Here is a 20,512-nt window from a genome sequence, read left to right on the forward strand (position 1 = left end):
AGCATGCATGCATCGATACTTGTTGAACGGTATCGAACGAATTTCTAAAACATTAGAGCTCTGTAAAGGAGATCATCAAGAACAGGACAAAATCTTATAAGGTGGAAGGAATCATGTATAGCTAAAAATACCAGTCAATTTTAGGGTAAAATCCTTCGTGCGTCTACTAGTTAAGAGTAAAGAGGAACCTTTCAGCATAACAAGGACCCAGAGCATAGAGTGAAATCAACAAAGGAATGGAACAGAAGATTGGTCCAGACCAGACATCTACTAAATAAAAGGAAGGAGTGGGAAAATATTGCCAAGTCAAGACACGCCATGCTGATAGATTCTTACACCAAAACACTACATGGTGTAAGAAAATCAAAAGGTGATTCAAAAAAATATTAGTTTTGGGTTTTATTTTTTATGTTTTCCTTTTTTTTTCCTATTTCTGATTGTTTATGTAATTCATTTTTATACATTGTAAACCATATTTTATTTGAAATTTTTGCTTCTGATATTCATATTTAATGAATTTATGTTAGATTTCTATACTGGAAAAATAGTGTGTGTGGTATTTACTAAATTGAACATTTTAATTATAGATGTATGTCTTTATGTATATTTATTTAATTATATCCAGGTCTTTCACTTCCCCTTATAGCCAGGTTGTCTACTCACTACAGAACAAACTAAATAAGCTTCAAGTTTAAAGCGCTAAAGACTGACAAGGCTTAAAAGAAGCTTCATCTTTGCAAATGTAAAGGAGAAAGAATAAGAAAACCATTCATATTGTTCAAGCCAAAGTTCTTGTTGGTAAATTCACTTATTGTGATTTTAAACCAGAAAGATTAAAGGCTTACCGTATGAATGAATAAGTATTAACTAATACCCTTACATAGACTAGCATAGCCTACATTTCTTACATAGTTTATTGTCTGTAGTTACCCTTCATCCTCTTTTCAGGCTGTCAGTCTAATTTCTATCCCCTGGCTATCTTGATTTATGGAAAAGTTCTTACAATATAATTACATTATGTTTCATAATATTATGTACAACTGTCATGTTGTTCCCTAATTTTATTCCAGGACATGGTAATATCTGAAACTTTTTGTTGCTCACGCTCAAGTGATACAAAAAGAAATCACAAAAAAAAAAAAAGAAATCTCCACCTCATCCAGACGTTCATATCAATTTTAAATTCAAGGCAGAAATCAGACCTGTCTGTAATCTGCACCCTGGTCTCTGTATGATTGTGGAAATGCTATTTTTGCTGACAGTCTGATTACGTCGCACGTCAACATTTTCAGTTACCTGAAGAATAATTTTCTTCTGCTTTTAATTACAAAGCACACTAAGCATCACAGCCACTGAACGTACACGTCTGACCACAAACCGCTTTGCAGATCTTAAAGGCAGATATTGTTTTACTGTTCCTATTGAAATATAACCAGTTGGACAGCCCTTGTAAATGAAGCATTATATGTGGTCCAAAATTGACCCTGTCTTAATATATTAAGACCTTCTCGTCGTGTGAAATATAATTGAGGTCATTTGGGTTTGCTCATGGTATATACCGTCCCTGTTGGCTTAATCTGACCAGTTACCAGATACCACAACACAGGCCGATCTTGTCAAACTGGTAGACCATCTATACTAGGTGCTTACAGAAAAGAATCTGACTACTGACTTGTCTGCAGTGTAGTTATTTTTCAGTATTAAAAAAAACAGCTAGGCAATTAGAAAATCTCAAATAACTATTTATTAATCAGATCAAGCAATATAAAATCTGGTGACTAACTGGTCAGACTAAAAATCTGGATTTTAATAACTTAGTGCTATCGTGTACTACACGTCTGTGTTATTCACCACACATTAAGTACATTTAATCTGTTACCGGTATGTACTATATATTAGCTATGGTACATTATAGCACGTTTGAACTGCCTGCTGAAACACAGGGTGCTAAATCAGGCGTTGCCTTGGTTACCGCTGACGTAATGGCGCCCGGCTCTCACTCAGCCCCTGGGGCCGGTCTGTGATTGGAGGGAAACCCCGTGCCGAGCGCCACTGACCCCCACGAGAATCAGCTGTGCGCAGCAGTTAGCCAGCTTTCGCTTAACAACAGCATCCTCATCCATCACTCTCATCCAGGTAAGACTTTTTTAATCATCCGTTCGCCTCGGTTTCCACCTCTTGCACCGCTTTAGCCTTACATCCATAACACAAGGATTACAAATGGTCCCCGTGCCATTATGTGTAGATAAATTAGCTACAATAGCTCGTAAGGCGGTCGCTAGCTAGTTATAGCCTACAGATTCGTTTAACTTGATCGGAATGGAATGGAATGATGCTAACCTGAGGAAAATAAATAACTACCGAACTAAAATATATATAAATATATATATTATCTGTGAAGGAGATGGTTGTAAATCTGAACCGAGAAGACACCGAACGAGATACGCAAATGCACTTAGGCTACGCTGTTTTAGCCACTTAGCAACGCCGTATAGTTAATGATGAACGCTACAAAAAAAAAAAAAAAAAAACGTCCCCGTAATCAGACGAGGAAAATCTGTTAGGCGTGAATAAAAAAAAAAATGAAAGCACGACTCCCAGATTGAGTATGAAAATGGGCAGGAACAGACATGTCAAAGTTGTGCTGCGAAAATCGAGCGGTTAAAATGACGAAAGCATCCGTTACGGTTTATAAAAAAGCTCTAGCTAGCTTAGCACGCTTTGTCCGGAAGTCCTGAAGTATTTTATTTTGCGCATATAAACGTGAATACGTTTATACGTTAAAAACGTGTCGTGTAACGAGGGAGCGAATGAATAGATATAGAGATCTATAGATATATATGGGTGTGTTGATGTGAACGCGGTGACGTTAGGCTAAGCAGGATAAGCGCTGTTCTCTGAGGTGGTTTGTAAAAATGCTCTGTTTGTTTATCTCAAAGCTAAGCTAGTTATCATGCCGCTTCACTTTGAAGTCAGATTCGCGTCTGTATTATTATTATTATTATTATTATTATTATTATTGACTTATTGAATTTCGAGCTTCTGTATTTGTTAGCTGGAGTGGTGTAGAGGTTAAAAAACAACTAGTCGGTCAATTAGTAGCCGAGGGAAGAACTGGGTGTGGTGGGGAATAAAGGCACATCCGCATTTTTCCTCCTGTGTTAATACCACTTCGTTGTAGGTTCCGTGTGAATGCTCGCCGTTTCCACAAATGTTGTATTTGTCGTTTATTTTTTTTTGTTGTTTGATTTATTTCACCGAAACGTTTGTGTTAATTCGCTTTATAGCTGACTTGTAATGCATATATTTTTTATATAAAACGAGCAGTGCAAAAAAAAATGTATAATATATAGTAAAAAACGTCACATCGCGTGTCGGTTTTGTTCGATACGTTTCGAAGATGAAGATTAACATCATAAACGAGTCCGGTGTGGTGACGAATTGTCACTAGGTAGCTATCGAGACGTTTCGCGCATGCGCACTTTTGCTCACTCGTGAAATGATTGCTACTTCACGTATTTTAATTTTGGAGGCTTTTTCTGACCATACGATCAGCTTGGCAGATTACGAATCCCGGATTTATGCATAAGACATTTTCTGATAAGGTCACGTTAATAAAGAGACAAAACTAACTGCTCTATTGTTTAACAAAGACCTATAAATGCACACAGTAAGAGGGCTGCTTAATAAATCATTACAATAATGGCACTTTTTCTGACACTTGACACACCTCCTCAAAATGCCTTGTTTTCCAATCCTCTGTGCATTATAGAAGAATCCTTGATAATGTTGTAAAAGTTGATCCAGGAAACGAATAATAGTTATAAGTTAGGTGTAACCTAACTGCTTTTAGATAATGCAAATCGCCGACTCACAAACAGCTCTTTATTGGACATACTCTGTACTACATGGGTCATAGGAGCCATTATTTCATTCCCTATATAGGACACTTGTGTAGGGAATTCTCAACCAGTTGGGATACAACCTAAATTAATCCAGCCACCGAGGCAATCCTTTACCCCCAAAGTCCTTAGTTGGTCAGCATTTGTTGAATATCATAAAATATCGGAAAATGCGCAGTGTATGCCAGGGAGCAAGAGGAAAACAGAAAATATGCAATACAGATGGAGTTCAATAAGGAAACACGCAATTTTACAGGCATCATTGTAAATGTTTTGGTTTACACATGACCTCACAGCCTCTGTGATGTAATCTCCATATCGGAATATCTCATGGGAAATAGCGAATTGGATCTACATGTTTGACTGCATTGGTCTGTTCAGTAAAAGCCTCACTGCCCTGATGTAACTTTGATTTATATATAATTCAGCAGTATTTTATAATATAAATGATCAGAATAATATGCATCAGTTCTTTTAGCTTCCTGTGCACTGCAGACATTGGTGTATTAATTGCACCAGCATATCCATTTTAAGATCAGAAAGAATTTATTATAGAGCTGGGGAGTTGGGGCGTATGTGTAAACAGCATGCAGATGTATCAGGAGTAGGCCTGTGTCTTATTATATATCATCTAACCTCACACATAGTGGAGAAAAATTACCCTTGGAATGTGTCACCTTTTCAATATGCAACTATTTGTTTTTTAAATATTTCTTGGCTTTAATTAGAAATTACACACACTGTTAGATTTCTTATATTTTCATAGATTATATAATAATAATAATAATAATAATAATCATCATATTTTGACTTTGTAAAATAGTCTATTGTTAACTTGTCCAACTAACACATAAGCCTCTTAAAGATCCAAACGCTGTATGGCATAAGTATGCTTAAATTTCCTTCTAGCTCTGAGCAGCCATGGACACAAGTGAACTAGTGCAGAAGGCCAAGCTTGCTGAGCAGGCCGAGCGTTACGATGACATGGCTGCTGCCATGAAGGCGGTGACGGAGGGTGGCGCTGAGCTTTCAAACGAGGAGCGCAACCTGCTCTCGGTGGCCTACAAGAATGTAGTGGGCGCACGGCGCTCCTCCTGGAGAGTCGTCTCCAGCATCGAGCAGAAGACCGAAGGCAGTGAGAAGAAGCAGCAGATGGCCAAGGAGTATCGTGAGAAGATCGAGAAGGAGCTGAAGGAGATCTGCAATGATGTGCTGGTAAGAGTGACTGTGGGTTTTTTGTTTTGGTTTTTTTTTCTTCTTCAAATTTTTTATTTTTATTTCCTCTCTCTCTCGCCCCAGCTTTTTGTAGGCACAACAGATCAAGATCTCATGGAATATTTATTGCAAAATAATCCACGTGTCCTTTATTGAACAAATTGTTTTCTTCTGAAATGCTTCGGTGATATTAAGAATGTACACATAACATTTACACAGCTCGTGATATTTACATTGTTATAGCAAAATAACCGCTTAGCATTTTCACCATATAGTGTTACAGATTTGTAGTTTATAAAAGGCATACGCTGTTCAGAGCTGTTGAACGCTTGAATCTGATTAATTTGAAGGTGTCGGTCAATTTTTGTAAAGGCAAATTACAGGTTCATTTTTTATTTTAGTTCCAACATGAACAGGGAGTTGTATAGATTAAAAATTGCTGTTATAAATAATGACAGAAAAGCTTCTTGGCATGGTAAAGCTTTTTGTAACAAGATATGTATGGCCACTTTATTTATATTACTTTCAAGATAAGTAAATTTATATATTATCTTCAAAAGAGGGAAAGGTCACCTGTGAAAGAACGCCTGTTGCTTCTATAACGTAAGTGATAACAGGAACTAACTTTTTTCACCGACATTCCACAATGTTAAACGACTCTATGTATTGAATGGAATAATTAATTGTCAGCAAATAGGGTAAGTTGTGGTATAAGTGGACTCAAGCACATTGGGACGTGATCATTTTCTTTTAACAGCAAATCCCGTTGTGTTTTATTCTTTGCATATAATATGGCTGTGTATAAGTACAAGCCTAATATCTTGCTTTAATTTGGTCTAGAAAACAACAGTAAAAATGAATGTGCCTATGACCAGGTGGCAGTGAATCAGCCAACCTCTTTACTCATCCCATAGTAATGGAGCGTGATAATCTTCATAAGACATTACTCGAATTAGTGCTCCTGAGCAGAGAATTTCTTCAGCCAAGCCTATCAGATTAGCCTCGATCTCATTTGTCCCAGACACAAGTGTGTCCTTAGTGGGTGAAAGCAGTCCTCAGGTGAACACAAACAGGTTGGATAAAGACAACTACATCTGCATTTATTCGTTTGGGTTGACACCATTACCCAAAGTGGCCTACAGATAAGAATTAAAAGTTACCATGAAGCTTTGGGGCTTGAATTTTTCTCATGGTTGAAGTTAAGTGTGTACTATATATGATTTTCCTCCTGATTTCCTAGTTCCTTGTTTTAAACTTGCACTGACTTGATCTGAAATTTTGGCGGCTATCCGTTTGTACGCACACATGAAACTTACTTGAGTAAAGTGCGTTATTCAGTGTCCTGATTTTCTTTGTTTTGCATATGGTTGCCAAGGCTCTGATCATTTTTAAGCATATTTAATTTTCTCTCCTATGAACCGCTTATTGTGGACTTCTGTGGGACTAGTTGGAAGTCCAGCTGTTAGAAATAGCAAAGAGATTCTGCTGTCATGAACAGCAGATTCCTGAATCCAGTTTGTAACTGTTAATACAATTTTGCTTCAGAGATTTGAAGTCGTCATACCAAACGATTGTTAGAGAAAAAAAATTTGATTCCAGTATAAATAAAATATCTACAGCACTAGAAGTGTGCGCTACATAGACCCAGAAACCCTTTAACCCTTATCACTACTACTGCTGGTCATGTATCTGTTCTCCAAACATCCCAATGAATGTGCTCCTGTGATCTAACATAAGCGTGGGGTATGTTGGACATTATATAAATGTAATGCCACTCATCGTACGACCATCTTATCGTATGATTTCAACTCTTGTGTAGAATAGAAAACAAGCACATGGACTGTTGTACTATGAAGAATCATTTAAATATTTTAAATTTTTTATACAACTGAGCAATCGAGGGTTAAGGGCCTTGCTCATTGGACCATTAGTTGGACCTGGGATTCAAACTCACGACCTTCCAATCGGTAGTCCAACTCCTTAACCTACTCCTTAAGCTATTCAGCAAGGACAACAAAGCAGGCACTGCAGAGCTCCAGAGAGGAGATGGGAGTATCTGTCCATAAGACCATTATGGTACGTGTTGTGCAAATCCAGCACTTCATCACACCAATATCACCATTCCCAGAGTGAAGCATGGTGGTGGCAGCATCATACAACATATTACGATGCTTTTCATCAGCAGGGTCTGGAAAACTGGTCACCAAAGAAAGATAGATTGAACTAAATATATGGCAATTGAGGAAAAGTCTGTTTCGGTATGTTAGAGATATGAGACTGGGGTGGAAGTTTGCATTCAAGCAGGACCATGAACCCAAAGATACTGTTAAAGCTACACTGGAGTGGCTTACAGGGAAGCATTTAAATGTCTTGAAATAAGCTAGTCAAAACCCAGACCTCAATGCATCTGAGAATCTGTGTCATGACGAAGATGGCGGTACACCAACACAACCCATTTATTGTGATTTTTAACCTCAATAACTTTTAGTGACCAGAAGAATCATTAATGCTCCAGTTGTAGATCTCGGGGATATTTTTGCACCACATTTCTAATACTGCTGCATTTTTTGAGAATGTAAACGTGTGTGAATAATGAAATATTGGCTTAATATTGCTTTTGTAAGTGAAATTAGAATACTTAGGAGAAGGAGTAAGAGAAAGTACTTACAGGTGACTCCTGTTTACACCTAGGTTTTGCTGGCCAGAACATATAAAACAGACGCAAGATTCAAGCTCATGTCTGGTCAGTTTATTTGTTGTTTGTCTATATTCTGAACCTTGCCGTCCGTGATGTTTGTTGTTGAATAACAACATTTACTTCCGTTCTTGTGCTTGAGATTGATTGATTGCTCAGTAACTTTGTTTACATGTAGCCTAATAATCTGTTAATAACATGACTGTAAAACACGGATAATTATTCTTCTAATACTTATACAGGAGAAGAAAGTCCTGTAAAGATTTGTCTTCTATTGTTGTTGGAATCAGTGTCTACATTCTTTGCATGTATGAGTCATGATGTGCTCTTTGTTGTGTAAGAAACGCATTAGATTTTCTTTTCTTTTTAATTCAGTTTATTTGTATAGCGCTTTTAACAATTGACATTGCCTCAAAGCAACTTTACAGAAGTATAGAAACAGAATAAGAATTATGAGGTTTAAAATTAAGTTACTATTTATCTCTAACGATTATTCCTAATGAGCGAGTCTGGGACGAGGCGTCTCTCCACGACGTCACACACTGAACCTGTTCGGTTAGACTTCAAGCACAGGGCTGGGGGACGAAATCCTGTAAGCCAAGTCTGAGGCAAGGAGAAACTCCCTGAGAAGATATGAGGAGGAATCCTTGAGAGGAACCAGACAGAAAGGAACCTCATCCACATTTGAGTGACACTGGAGAGGAAATGATGTCCTTTCTACAACATTTTTTAGTTAAGTGAAATTTAAGCAACCAGGAACCTAAGGAACTAATAGTCCAGTGTAATTTCTGAGTTCATTATAGACTCGACACTAATTCCTTCCTGCCGAAGTCTTCAAACATTTACTGATGAAGACCTGAGTACAAAGCTGACCGATGTAATGAATAGTGCTATTAGATTGCTGCCTGTGTCACTGCTCATCAAACCAACATTCTGAGGCTTGTGGCTTGTGAACCGTCCTCAGGCCATCCTTAAAAATATTTTGGTTTGCAGTAAAAAAAAAAAAAAAAAAAAGGTCGGTAGGTAGGTCTTTTTTTCTTCAAGTTGCAGTGTAAAAAAAAAAGTACAATTTTGGTGATGGTGATTACGTAGGTTTGAATTTAAACAAATTAGATTTTCGTGACGTCACTGACTGGGTCTTCAACCCATGCCTTAGGTCGAACACACCATTCACATTTCTGTTGTAAAAAGAGAAACATTGTGCAGAAGTATTATTTGCTGTTATCTGTTATGCGTGTGTCTCCGAAGCTGCAGTTGCTGTGTGACGCGTTCCAAAAAAAAAAAAAAAAACTGGACGCGCTCCGAGAGAAAGCCCTTAAAATCAATTTCCTGTTTTCGTTTTTGAAACTTGTGTTGGTTGGTCCAATCGATTCGTGCAATAGATTTTCGAATAGAATTTGTATTAGTTGTTTGAAGAGTAAAAAAATTGGTCGGTCTTAACGCAAATTTACAAACGGCAAGTTGGTCGGACTTGAAGCAAAAAATAAATAAATAAATAAATAATTGAGTCGGGTCTAAATTGACAGGGTCGGTCGGGTTATGGCAAACGAATATTTTTAAGGATGGCCTCAGTTAGCTTTCTTGTGCTGTTGAATGGTGTGCAGATGTAAAACACTAAGCCACCATATTTTGTTAATTTTTTTTTGGTTTGCTGTCACCAATAACACTTTGCTTTGATGAGAATAATAAACTGGTTCTCAAAACAAGCAGCACAATTTAAAAAAAAAAAAAAGCCATACACACGGACTCTCACAGACTTGCAGTTTAAAAGTTTAAAAGATCAGTTTAAAACGCGTCTAAAGACACATTCATATGTCGAATACTTGCCACGTATACTCACTAGCTCTGTGTCCGAGAAGGTGTTCATGAAGCTGGCTGACCTCACTGGCCGTGTTGGAATTCATACGCTTGAGCAATGAAACAAAACTGCTTGATGGTACACGATCATGAAAACAGAAAAGCAGAAGGGTGTCGGTTTCAGTCATTTGATGATCTCTGCATTGGAAATATATTTATGCCTATAAATATACTAACAAACGGTTAAAAAAATCATCCGAAGAAAGAAAACGGGCAAAAACGGGAATTCAAAATTAAGAAAAGAAAAAACCATCCCCAGGTCTGTCACTTCTCATTTTTGAGAAAAATCCCAATTAGGCCGAGAGTTTTCTATTTAAGAGTCTGCTTAGGCTGAAAGACACTAATGGACTTTGAGCAGGTGATTGGAAGTGGGAGCACGTACACCGTCTAATGAATTTTGAGAGGTAAAAGCTCTCTCGAGAGCATTGCTCTGACTGAGTGTCACATTTCAGCTGTTAAGAAAAGCCATTATGATTCTGTGGTGATTGCTAATTACAGGGTAAGTGAACTGAAACCGCTCCTCACAGCCCCCAGATTAGCATGTGGCACATTATAACACTTGATCATCATCTATTTATTCATATTCTATAGCATTTTTCTTACATTGGAGGTGAGTCTGGGGCAGATCCCCTGGGAATTTTGGCTCAAGGCAGAGGGGAAACCTGTTGTAAGGCACAACTGTGCTCACAAACACACACACTCTCATTCACACACTTAGTACAATTTAAAAGATGTCTTTCAATTAACCACGCATGCCTATGGACTGGGGCAGGAAACTCCCAAAGAATGTTTGAAGAACATGCGAATAGTGTTAATCTCGTCACCTATTTTTAATTTAGTCTTAGTCTTGTGCCAAATGTCCTTGTTAGTTTTAGTCATATTTAGTCATTCACATATCTTTTTTTGTTAGTCTAGTTTTAGTCAAAAAATTGTAGTCTTTTTTTTTAAATAACACATTATTACTGAGATTATTACTGATAAACATTTCAGTAAAAAAGTGTTTCACATATGTTTCACTCGAACTTGACTGCACATCACATTTTTACTTTATTGATACTGCTTTTAATCGTAATGCAAAGACCGGTCATCGGGACATAAGCTGTCGTGTACAATAAAAGAGCCTGTGCAGCAACAGGAAATATAATTTAACACAAAAAGCCGCCTAGACCAGGGGTGGACTTGCGCTCAGGACTTTTTTACTTACTTACTTATTTATTTATTTATTTTGAGCGGCGTGTGGACGAATTCTTTCTACGCACACACTAAACAGCGCGAAGCAGCGAACTCGTTCTGAATATTTTAAACAGCTGATGAAAAAGCAGAGACAATTGTAGACGAAAATGAATTTTATCTTAGTTTTTATTTTATACAAAACATTTTCGTCTCGTCTTTTTTCGTCAACAATAATGCATGTTAATTTAGTCTTAGTCAGCGTTTTTGGACAGTGGTGCAGTCTTGTCATCGTCTCGTCTTAGTCATGAAAAAAAAGGTTGTTGACGAACATATTTCGTCTCGTCTGACGAAATTAACACTACATGTGAATTACACGCAGAGCAGAAACAATTCCATTACAAAAGAAAAAACCTGCAAATAGACTCCCCAAAACAATATTTTTTAATGAAATTGATTGTAAAGCATTTTACTGTAATTTGTATTAAAGAATGCCTTATTTCACCTTCTGCCATATTTCACCTTCTGCCAATCTACAAGTGCAAATGAGTTCTATATATAACAGACAGACAGACAGACAAGTTTACGCTTAAATGTTTCCCAGGTTTGTAATTCAGATGTTTTTGCACAAGGCCACTGCTTTGTCATGCAATATTCATTTGGAAATATCTGTGAGTGTCCAGCCTGCCTTGAGCTCTCAAATCTGTATGATATCATATCCTTGTTCAGATCCAGCCCCAGGCTTTATGCAGGCTTCAACCTTTTTTGAAAGTCTTTATAGACAACAGCGTGACACTTTTGACCCTGTAGCTGCTTATTGCTCCAAGCACTGCATTAATAGCAGATCAAATAGTGCGAGTCGTGTATACGTCTTTACGTTCTAGGTTGAAGTCTTTCTTTAATATGTCTGTCCACACCACATTAATACAGTTAACTGTTTGAATACCGCTGCAGAAAGATTTATATAAGTGATGGTGGGGAAAATCAGTTGATTTGTTTACTGGCATAACAGAAAATGTTGATACATTTCCTCTAATTTCCTCTTTCTGTTTGTCTCTCAGGTTCTTCTGGACAAATATCTGATCCCGAAGGCGACCCCAGCCGAAAGTAAAGTCTTCTACCTGAAAATGAAAGGCGATTACTACCGCTACTTAGCCGAGGTAGCCGTGGGAGACGAGAAAAACTGTAAGCCACTCTCTGTCTCTCCATGATCTCACACACCGAGCAGGAGGTTAGACTTGAAGCACACAGAACCCTGTAACCTAATCTAAGTCAGCACGTTTTAGAAGTAGCCGACTCGTTTAAACCTTTGCCCAAGTATAAGCGCAACCCCGTGGTTCAGAACCTTGTCATTTTTAAGGTTTATTTTCTTCCTGAAAGTGTAAAGTCTGTTTTGAAAAGCACGTTAGTCATCCCGTACTGAACACACCCTTGACATTTTTTCCGTCCTGCAAATTACAGCTGTGAGCGTTAAGCAGCAGCATAACCTTTTTCACTAGATAAAATGATTTTGTCGTTGTGTAAAATGGGATGTTTTTGCAGTCTGAAGCCATAGAAGTGCTCTTAACACGCTTACCTCAGGGCATTGTGGTTTCCACTGTGTAACCATTTCCTCTTGCGTGAACAGTCACAGGCAAGGGAGAGGAAGCGATGAGGCACCGAGGTTTTAGGAAGTCAAGACCCATTCATTAAAGTACCGTATTCCCGCTACTATCCAGTAAAGTTTATAAACCAAACTCTTCAGTTTCCACATGCACACCACAACACAACACTGATTTAGCCAGCTTGTAGCCACATTGTCTAAAAGTTAACATTGGTGCTTGTTTCAGTATCGATGAAAGGAGGATAAAAATAAGCATTTTAAAGTAACGTGCACGTTTTTCTGAGCGTATTAATGGAATGACCAGAAAGCTGCAGAAAGATTATAACTGTAATGGTGTGATTCCAGTTTCTGGCTTCCAGTAGTGCAGAGGGATGAATCATGTTGAATCATCTAGTCTGTTTGTGTGTATGGAGAATCACAGACCGACTGCCTTCCTGTGCCAGGAAGTTTATGGGACATCACGTGGCACTGAAGCATTGAGAACATTCAAATGAGCTCGGCTCTTCACTTCTGCCACAGATCAAAGTTTATCAACAGCTATCTGCGTCCCTCGCTTCATACCACTACAGCCTGAAATGAAAGAACAGGGTTACTGGGTTCTACTGGTGAATAGAGAGGAGCAGGAGTTTGAAGTGTTACCGCCCTAAAGCGTTTGTAGCTTGTTAATCTGGATAGCGTTTATTTACTTTTCAAAAAAAAAACTTCCAAAATCAGTTTTTATTTTCCATAAAACGATTGCACTTAAAAATAATCCCAGATGAACACATTGCTGTTAATTGTGAGTAGATTTATGTTACATGTCTGGTATCATCTGATGAGCCAGTGTAAAGAGCATTGATCCATCTGAGAATAGAGGAAGTCCTGCTAGTTATTTAATCCATTTATAAAACAGTCAGTCAATTGTGTTCGCCAGATTGACGAATAATGAGCTCATTCTTTCCTTCTGTCTATATCAGGGTTATCGGTTAGATCGTGAAACTCTGAGGGCTATCCGGTTACATCTGGATTTTTGGCAGATTTTGGAGAGTTGCTGAAAAACATCCAGTACATGTTTTGTAGGATACCAGTTACTGGGGATTAAGAAATAAGTGTGCGCGCGCGGGTGTCTGTCTGTCTGTATGTGTGTGCATGTCTCTGTCTGTCTGTCTGTCTGTGTGCGCGCGCGTCTCTGTCTGTCTGTGTGCGCGCGTCTCTGTCTGTCTGTGTGCGCGTGCGTCTCTGTCGGTCTGTGTGCGCGTGCGTCTCTGTCTGTCTGTGTGCGCGTGCGTCTCTGTCGGTCTGTGTGCGCGTGCGTCTCTGTCGGTCTGTGTGCGCGTGCGTCTCTGTCTGTCTGTCTGTGCGCGTGCGTCTCTGTCTGTCTGTCTGTGCGCGTGCGTCTCTGTCTGTCTGTCTGTGCGCGTGCGTCTCTGTCTGTCTGTCTGTGCGCGTGCGTCTCTGTCTGTCTGTCTGTGCGCGTGCGTCTCTGTCTGTCTGTCTGTGCGCGTGCGTCTCTGTCGGTCTGTCTGTGCGCGTGCGTCTCTGTCGGTCTGTGTGCGCGTGCGTCTCTGTCGGTCTGTGTGCGCGTGCGTCTCTGTCGGTCTGTGTGCGCGTGCGTCTCTGTCGGTCTGTGTGCGCGTGCGTCTCTGTCGGTCTGTGTGCGCGTGCGTCTCTGTCGGTCTGTGTGCGCGTGCGTCTCTGTCTGTCTGTCTGTGCGCGTGCGTCTCTGTCTGTCTGTCTGTGCGCGTGCGTCTCTGTCTGTCTGTCTGTGCGCGTGCGTCTCTGTCTGTCTGTCTGTGCGCGCGCCGTCTCTGTCTGTCCGTGTGCGCGCGCCGTCTCTGTCTGTCCGTGTGCGCGCGCCGTCTCTGTCTGTCTGTGTGCGCGCGCCGTCTCTGTCTGTCTCTGTGTGCGCGTGCCCGTGTCTGTCTGTCTGCCTGTGGGTCTCTGTGCGCGCATGTCTGTTCACTTGTGTATATTTTCCTGTAGTGCCTCACAGCTAAACTCACATATTTTAATTTACATGTTTTTAATCATTAAACTCAGTATGAAGTTGTTAAGTGACCGTCAGGTCCTGGAGGTCTTGCTGCTGTTTCAGTTCGTGAAAAAGAACATGCATATAATGCATTGATTGTGTTAGTGTTTTTATTATTTATTTGTTTGTTTGTTTGTTTGTTGGGGGGCACGGTGGCTTAGTGGTTGGCACGTTCGCCTCACACCTCCAGGGTGTGGAGTTTGCATGTTCTCCCCGTGCCTCGGGGGTTTCCTCCGGGTACTCCGGTTTCCTCCCCCGGTCCAAAGACATGCATGGTAGGTTGATTGGCATCTCTGGAAAATTGTCCGTAGTGTGTGATAGTGTGAGTGAATGAGAGTGTGTGTGTGTGTGCCCTGCAATGGGTTGGCACTCCGTCCAGGGTGTATCCTGCCTTGATGCCCAATGACGCCTGAGATAGGCACAGGCTCCCCGTGACCCGAGGTAGTTCGGATAAGCGGTAGAAGATGAATGAATGAATGTTTGTTTGTTTGTTTGTTTTGTTATTTTTTAACACCTTTTTATTTGCTTTACTAGCCACACACAGTGTGACACCTTCACTGCCTTAGCGTTTGCTGTGTCATGAAAATGAAATCAGTGCAAGTTTTAAGAGAAATCGTTTATTAAATCACGATCATCTGCTGAGGTTTACTGATACCAGTTCTCTCAGTACTTGAGAGGAACTCAAAGACTAACCGATGAAAATGCAAAAGAGAACGTTATCACGTGACCCAAAGGGATCAATCTTTAGTTCCTCTTTCAGCACATTCTTTCTTACTTTCTCTAATAAAAAGTGCTTTTTTTAGTTTATCCTTTTTTGTCCAGACAAGCACCATAGAAGTATTTTCTATGTAAAAAAGTTCCATGACCAATCAGTAAATGTATCATAGGAAATCATTGAAGCAACTGTAATGGAATTGCATATGGGTCCATATCAGGGAAATAATGAAAATGTTTACTGATATTGTTAGTGTCCAAGATTGACCAGGAAAAATATCATTTTTCTCCTCATTGATGTTGTAATACATACCATAGAGGGTTCAGTAGCTCGAGAAACGAGAAACCCTTCTTTCATCAGACGAATGTTAGTAATGAATCAAACTGAATAGCCACCAGTCAGCATTGTGCAAATGGCGTCTCGATAGCTGTAACTTGCTTATCAGATTTCATTTGTTCTAGTATGTAGTGTTAACAGCTCTGTCGGATTCCTGCTACTTCAGGCACGGATAATCCCTTTACACTTACCGTGTCACAGTTCTAATAAACATAATCTAGATAAACCTAAACCAGAGTCTCACAGATCAGCAAATATATGGTTTTGCCATTTATCTAAACTAGCACAACAACAAGGATGTGACTTTCTTCAAATATTTCGGATATTTTCAAACCCGATTCCAGGTATTTGTTCTGACTTGCCACAAGTCTGATGAAAAATATTAGATTTTTTTTTTTTAATCATTTTCCTTTAAATTAAAAATAAAAGTATAACAATCTTTTCCAGTCTTTTGGTTTAACTTGTAGAAGGTTCTTGCTGTAGAACTGCAGCACATACAGTTGTGGGCTATTTGTTTTGAATTCCACTGGTTCGTTCTTTTGTTTGTTTTTGTCTTAACTTTTCTTTTGTTTTCGTTCTTTTACTTTAGGTTTTACTTTCTTTTTTTCAAGGACACCTACAGAACAAAGAGAGAGGGGCACATGGGACTTGTTTGTCATGTCTTGATTGTATTTTTATTTTTTTTTGTATTTTATTGTAGTGATGATCTGACTGATTATAAGACTAACTAATGTGTGCTCTAGAGCAAGCTTTGTGTCCTGATTAAGGAAAAGAGTAATAAGGATATTTGAAAGTATCCATGATAACACAATGTAACAGTAAATGATATAGGCCTGTTTCTGTTACAGTTCATTAACCAAATCAATTCAGCTGTTTTCTGCATCTATTCTCAGCCATCATCACAAACTCACAAGAGGCCTACAGTGATGCTTTTGAGATCAGCAAGGCCGAGATGCAGCCCACACACCCGATCCGTCTGGGCCTGGCACTGAACTTCTCCGTCTTCTACTACGAAATCCTCAACTCACCTGAGCAGGCCTGCAAGCTAGCCAAAACGGTATGTAGTGAAGGCAAAGTCAGCTCTACACAGTCTCTGTCCGGTAACCATTTTGCGTGCATTGCACAGGCTTAAAATAAACAGCTTTAAAAAAAATTTACACTTGGGTGATGGGGCTGGGATGGAACATATCAATAAAGATAGACGCATTAAACTCCAAGAAATTATATAGTGTTATTTATATAGTGTTGATTAAACAGCTATGGACGAGCCGGTGAGAAGAGACTGGAGACTCGTGCTTGTAGACCAGCAGTCAATGCCAATCTGCTAGTTTCCTACAGTCACATTTATTATATTAGATTGGAAGTAACTGCTGACTTCAAACCCTCAAACTGTCCACGGCACAGCCGAAGTCCCAGAGATCACATAGTTTTCCCATTCTGATGTGTGATTCGAACCATAACTGATGACCTACATCTTCATTATATGCACTGTACTGTAAGTGTACAGGAGTTCCTGATAAAGTGGACAGTGAATGTACATAAATGTACATAACGAGGTGTTTTGCAACTCAGTTCATGGAATTAATCAGGAGGCTCTACATGAAGGAATAAACACTGTGTCTGTTTTCTTTTCCCTGTAGGCTTTTGACGAGGCCATTGCAGAACTCGATTCGCTCAATGAAGAATCTTACAAAGACAGCACGCTGATCATGCAGCTGCTGCGAGACAACCTGACAGTGAGTTTTCTGATCTTTACTTTGCTCTAAAAGTTTGATTTTGATTTGAAGGTGTAAAGATTCAGTTCAGGCTTAAAAAGAAATTGCGTGTAATCATTTTATGCTAAAACGAGGGGAAATGTCGTCAGCTACTCCGCCTATACATGACCGATGTAACTGAATTACTTATTTAATTTGGCTAGCAAGGTAGGCGGTCATGTACTAGCTAATTAACAAAGCAGTAAAACTCTGTTTCTGGGAAATTGATTTAAGGAAAATCAAAAAGAATCATGTATTTGCCGCTGATCTTTTTCTTCCCTCCTCAGCTGTGGACCTCAGACAACCAGGGCGAGGCCGAGGACACCGAGGAAGGAAAAGAAAACTGATCCGTCCGTCCGTTCGTCCATTTATCCGTCATCCCTGACATCTGGCTTACATCATCCCACTGAGAATACCACATCATCCAGCTTCTGCCTCCTTTAGTTTGTCCTTTCTTACTTTCTTCCTTTCTTCTTTGCTTGTTTTTCTCGTCAGTCATTAATCCACCCAGGGATCTGTCTGTAGGGAAGTAGGGGTAAAGGGAGGGAGGTTGAGGGACGCTTTAGGGGGTTGGAGTTTTTTTCGGGGGGTTAGGGAGTGACACTCATCCGCTAGTGAGCTCATAAGTGTCTGTGTAGGCAAAGGCAAGTTCTCAACTCCAAGTTCTGTCTTTTACATTTGTTTATCCTGTACGTCCGTTGGTTCCGGAGTTGGAGTGTTTGACATACTCGTTATGCACAGCTGCAATTTTTATAAGCGTTCTTTAAAATAAAATAAAAAAGAAAAGAAATAAAAAAAATTAAAAAAAAAATAAAAAAACAGCCCTAATCTTTAAACAGAGAAAGAGTGTCAGTCTAGGTAATAAAGAAACATCTGCTTCACATGCTAATAAGCAAGATCATGCTGATTTAAAACAACAAAAACAAAAAAAAAAAAAACATTCCATGTACTGTCACTTTGGTGGATTTAGTGTCTGGTTTATTTTCTTCTTCTTCTTCTGTGTTGCAGGTGACGTCCGTATTTCATTTATCTTTGCTCTTCTTTAACATTACGAGGTAGAAAGGACCCCTAAGATCAAAGAGCACATACGCTTGATACCGATACCGTAAGACTGCACAGGCAGAGCATCAAGCATTCCTACGTGCATATACAGTTACTATTTTGTCCCGTTACATTTTTATTTTTATTTTATTTTTTTCTTTGATAATTTTTGATACTTGCCTGAACTGCATGTGGCTATGAAGTAGTTAATGGGGGTGGGGTGTTATTGTTGGGCTGGCTAGCATTTTTGTTTTCATGTCTTTGCTATTTTCACATGAAACACCGAGCATAAACGTTATTTGGGGGGAGGGAGGGGGGGCCGGGTGTTATGTAATTTCATCTAAGTGTAATAAACAGTAATAATTTAACATTTTAATATGTTTGCCTTTTTTCATTTATTATTTAAAAGTCTCCACATCCTGTCTAATCCATATCGCGTTAAAACGATGTCGCAACATCTTTTTATCATTAAACAGCGCTGGTGGAGGTTGAGAACATAGCCCCAGGTTTGGGTTTGGTCATGTCGCTATGGCAGTACAGATTCACCTGAAGAATTGCACGTTTGAACACTGAATTACGTCCTCCAGCCGAAAAGAAAAATTCACTGAAATGTAGAAGGTGAAAGAAAAATTCAGTAACATATTAGGAGAAAAAGTAACAACTAACTCCTTATTCAGTCTTACAGTCTTAGTCTCCATTACAATTACTCTACACTTATTTTATATATATATATATATATATATACATACATACCATTTGATATTATAAATTGTTGATTTTGAAACAAAAATGAATGACATGCAGGTTGAATTTAATTCTCATACAGATAGAAATACAGATCCGACTTTAAAAAATGATCTCAGTAAAATCCTCTAATAGTGATAAACATTTTGAAACTTTTTTTTACATGTAAATATAGTTCAAAATAATTTTATTAATCTGCAGGAAACAAGTGAAGCTCCACGTATTTAAGCGTCTGACAGACAGTAAGAAAATAGACTATCCGGTAACTGTAGCTCTATTTGCGAAAATGAATCTGTCCTGTTTTGAAATGATCTGTTACTATTGTTACTCTGTTGTGTTTTGGCTTTGAGGAGAAAGCAGAACCTCAGTGCTTTCGCTTTGATACTAAAAGAAGTCTGAAAATAGAAAAGAGGTGAAGCGGTGGCAAGAAATATGGAATATTTCCATACCACCTAAAATTTACATTTACAGCATTTGGAAGACACCCAAATCCAGAGCAATGTACAAAAGTGCTTTGAAGTATCAATGAATACATTAACACTGGTTCACTCGGTTAAAGACTTGGGATAATGACTTGTGTCTTCACTTAGTGTTTGAAGATAGTTAGTGTCTCATTTGTTCAGACATCTAGAGGAAGTTCATTCCACCACATCGGTCCCAGGATGAAGGAGTCTTGTTGTATACCTACCTCTTACCCTGACAGATGGTGGGACCAATTGAGCAGTGCTGGTATATCTGATGGAGTGATCTGACTGTATTTTGGATCAATTTCAGAGAACAAATTGTGTTCATAGGCAGACCTACCAGCAGTGAGCAATATGATGCCTGACAGTTTAGCATGGTATCAGCATACGGCTTCATATTGACCTACAGTACCTTACGTATTGTGTTCTGGGAACGTGCTAGAATATTATTCGAATACACCTTATTTTCCACATGAAACTCACTCACTCATTTTCTACTGCTTATCCGAACTACCTCGGGTCACGGGGAGCCTGTGCCTATCTCAGGTGTCATCGGGCATCAAGGCAGGATACACCCTGGACGGAGTGCCAACCCGCAGGGCAAACACACACTCTCATTCACTCACGCAATCACACACTACGGACAATTTTCCAGAGATGCCAATCAACCTACCATGCATGTCTTTGGACCGGGGGAGGAAGCCGGAGTACCCGGAGGAAACCCCCGAGGCACGGGGAGAACATGCAAACTCCACACACACAAGGGAATCGAACCCCGACCCTGGAGATGTGAGGCGATCGTGCTAACCACTAAGCCACCGTTCCCCCCTCACATGAAACTCCTCTTTGTTAAACATTTTTATTATACCACTGACCAGTGAAGTGATATTTATTGGTTATCTGGTTATAGTGTCACCTGTCAAGGGCTGTTATATATCAAGCAGCAGGTGTTACAAATTTGAAGCAGGAAAATGGGAAAGCATTGGATCTGACATTGATAAAGGCCGA

The 20,512-nt window shown here is 39.4% G+C and overlaps 1 protein-coding gene across 2 annotated transcripts; it reads left to right on the forward strand.

The window, feature by feature from the left end:
• The first annotated feature begins 1,978 nt into the window (after positions 1-1,978).
• On the forward strand, positions 1,979-18,105 carry ywhabl (tyrosine 3-monooxygenase/tryptophan 5-monooxygenase activation protein, beta polypeptide like). 2 transcript variants are annotated; one of them, XM_060870843.1, is made up of 6 exons: positions 1,979-2,136; positions 4,812-5,117; positions 11,901-12,024; positions 16,395-16,558; positions 17,142-17,237; positions 17,543-18,105. In XM_060870843.1, exons 2-6 carry the CDS (start codon positions 4,824-4,826, stop codon positions 17,600-17,602), a joined length of 738 nt encoding a protein of 245 aa, XP_060726826.1. In that variant the 5' UTR covers positions 1,979-2,136; positions 4,812-4,823; the 3' UTR covers positions 17,603-18,105. The 2 variants fall into 2 exon arrangements, with proteins under 2 accessions (XP_060726826.1, XP_060726828.1); XM_060870845.1 differs by lacking the exon at positions 1,979-2,136 and adding an exon at positions 2,882-2,902.
• Positions 18,106-20,512: the final 2,407 nt, after the last annotated feature.

Source organism: Tachysurus vachellii, chromosome 5 (assembly GCF_030014155.1).
Source record: "Tachysurus vachellii isolate PV-2020 chromosome 5, HZAU_Pvac_v1, whole genome shotgun sequence".
Lineage (NCBI taxonomy): Eukaryota > Metazoa > Chordata > Actinopteri > Siluriformes > Bagridae > Tachysurus > Tachysurus vachellii.

What these genes read in the sequence shown, in the direction of transcription:
- ywhabl (XM_060870843.1), top strand. Translation starts at nt 4,824, where the DNA reads ATGGACACAAGTGAACTAGTGCAGAAGGCCAAGCTTGCTGAGCAGGCC. An exon ending in CGTGGGAGACGAGAAAAACT is followed by an intron (nt 12,025 to 16,394) that starts GTAAGCCACTCT and finishes ATCTATTCTCAG; the next exon opens with CCATCATCACAAACTCACAA. An exon ending in CCTGCAAGCTAGCCAAAACG is followed by an intron (nt 16,559 to 17,141) that starts GTATGTAGTGAA and finishes TTTTCCCTGTAG; the next exon opens with GCTTTTGACGAGGCCATTGC.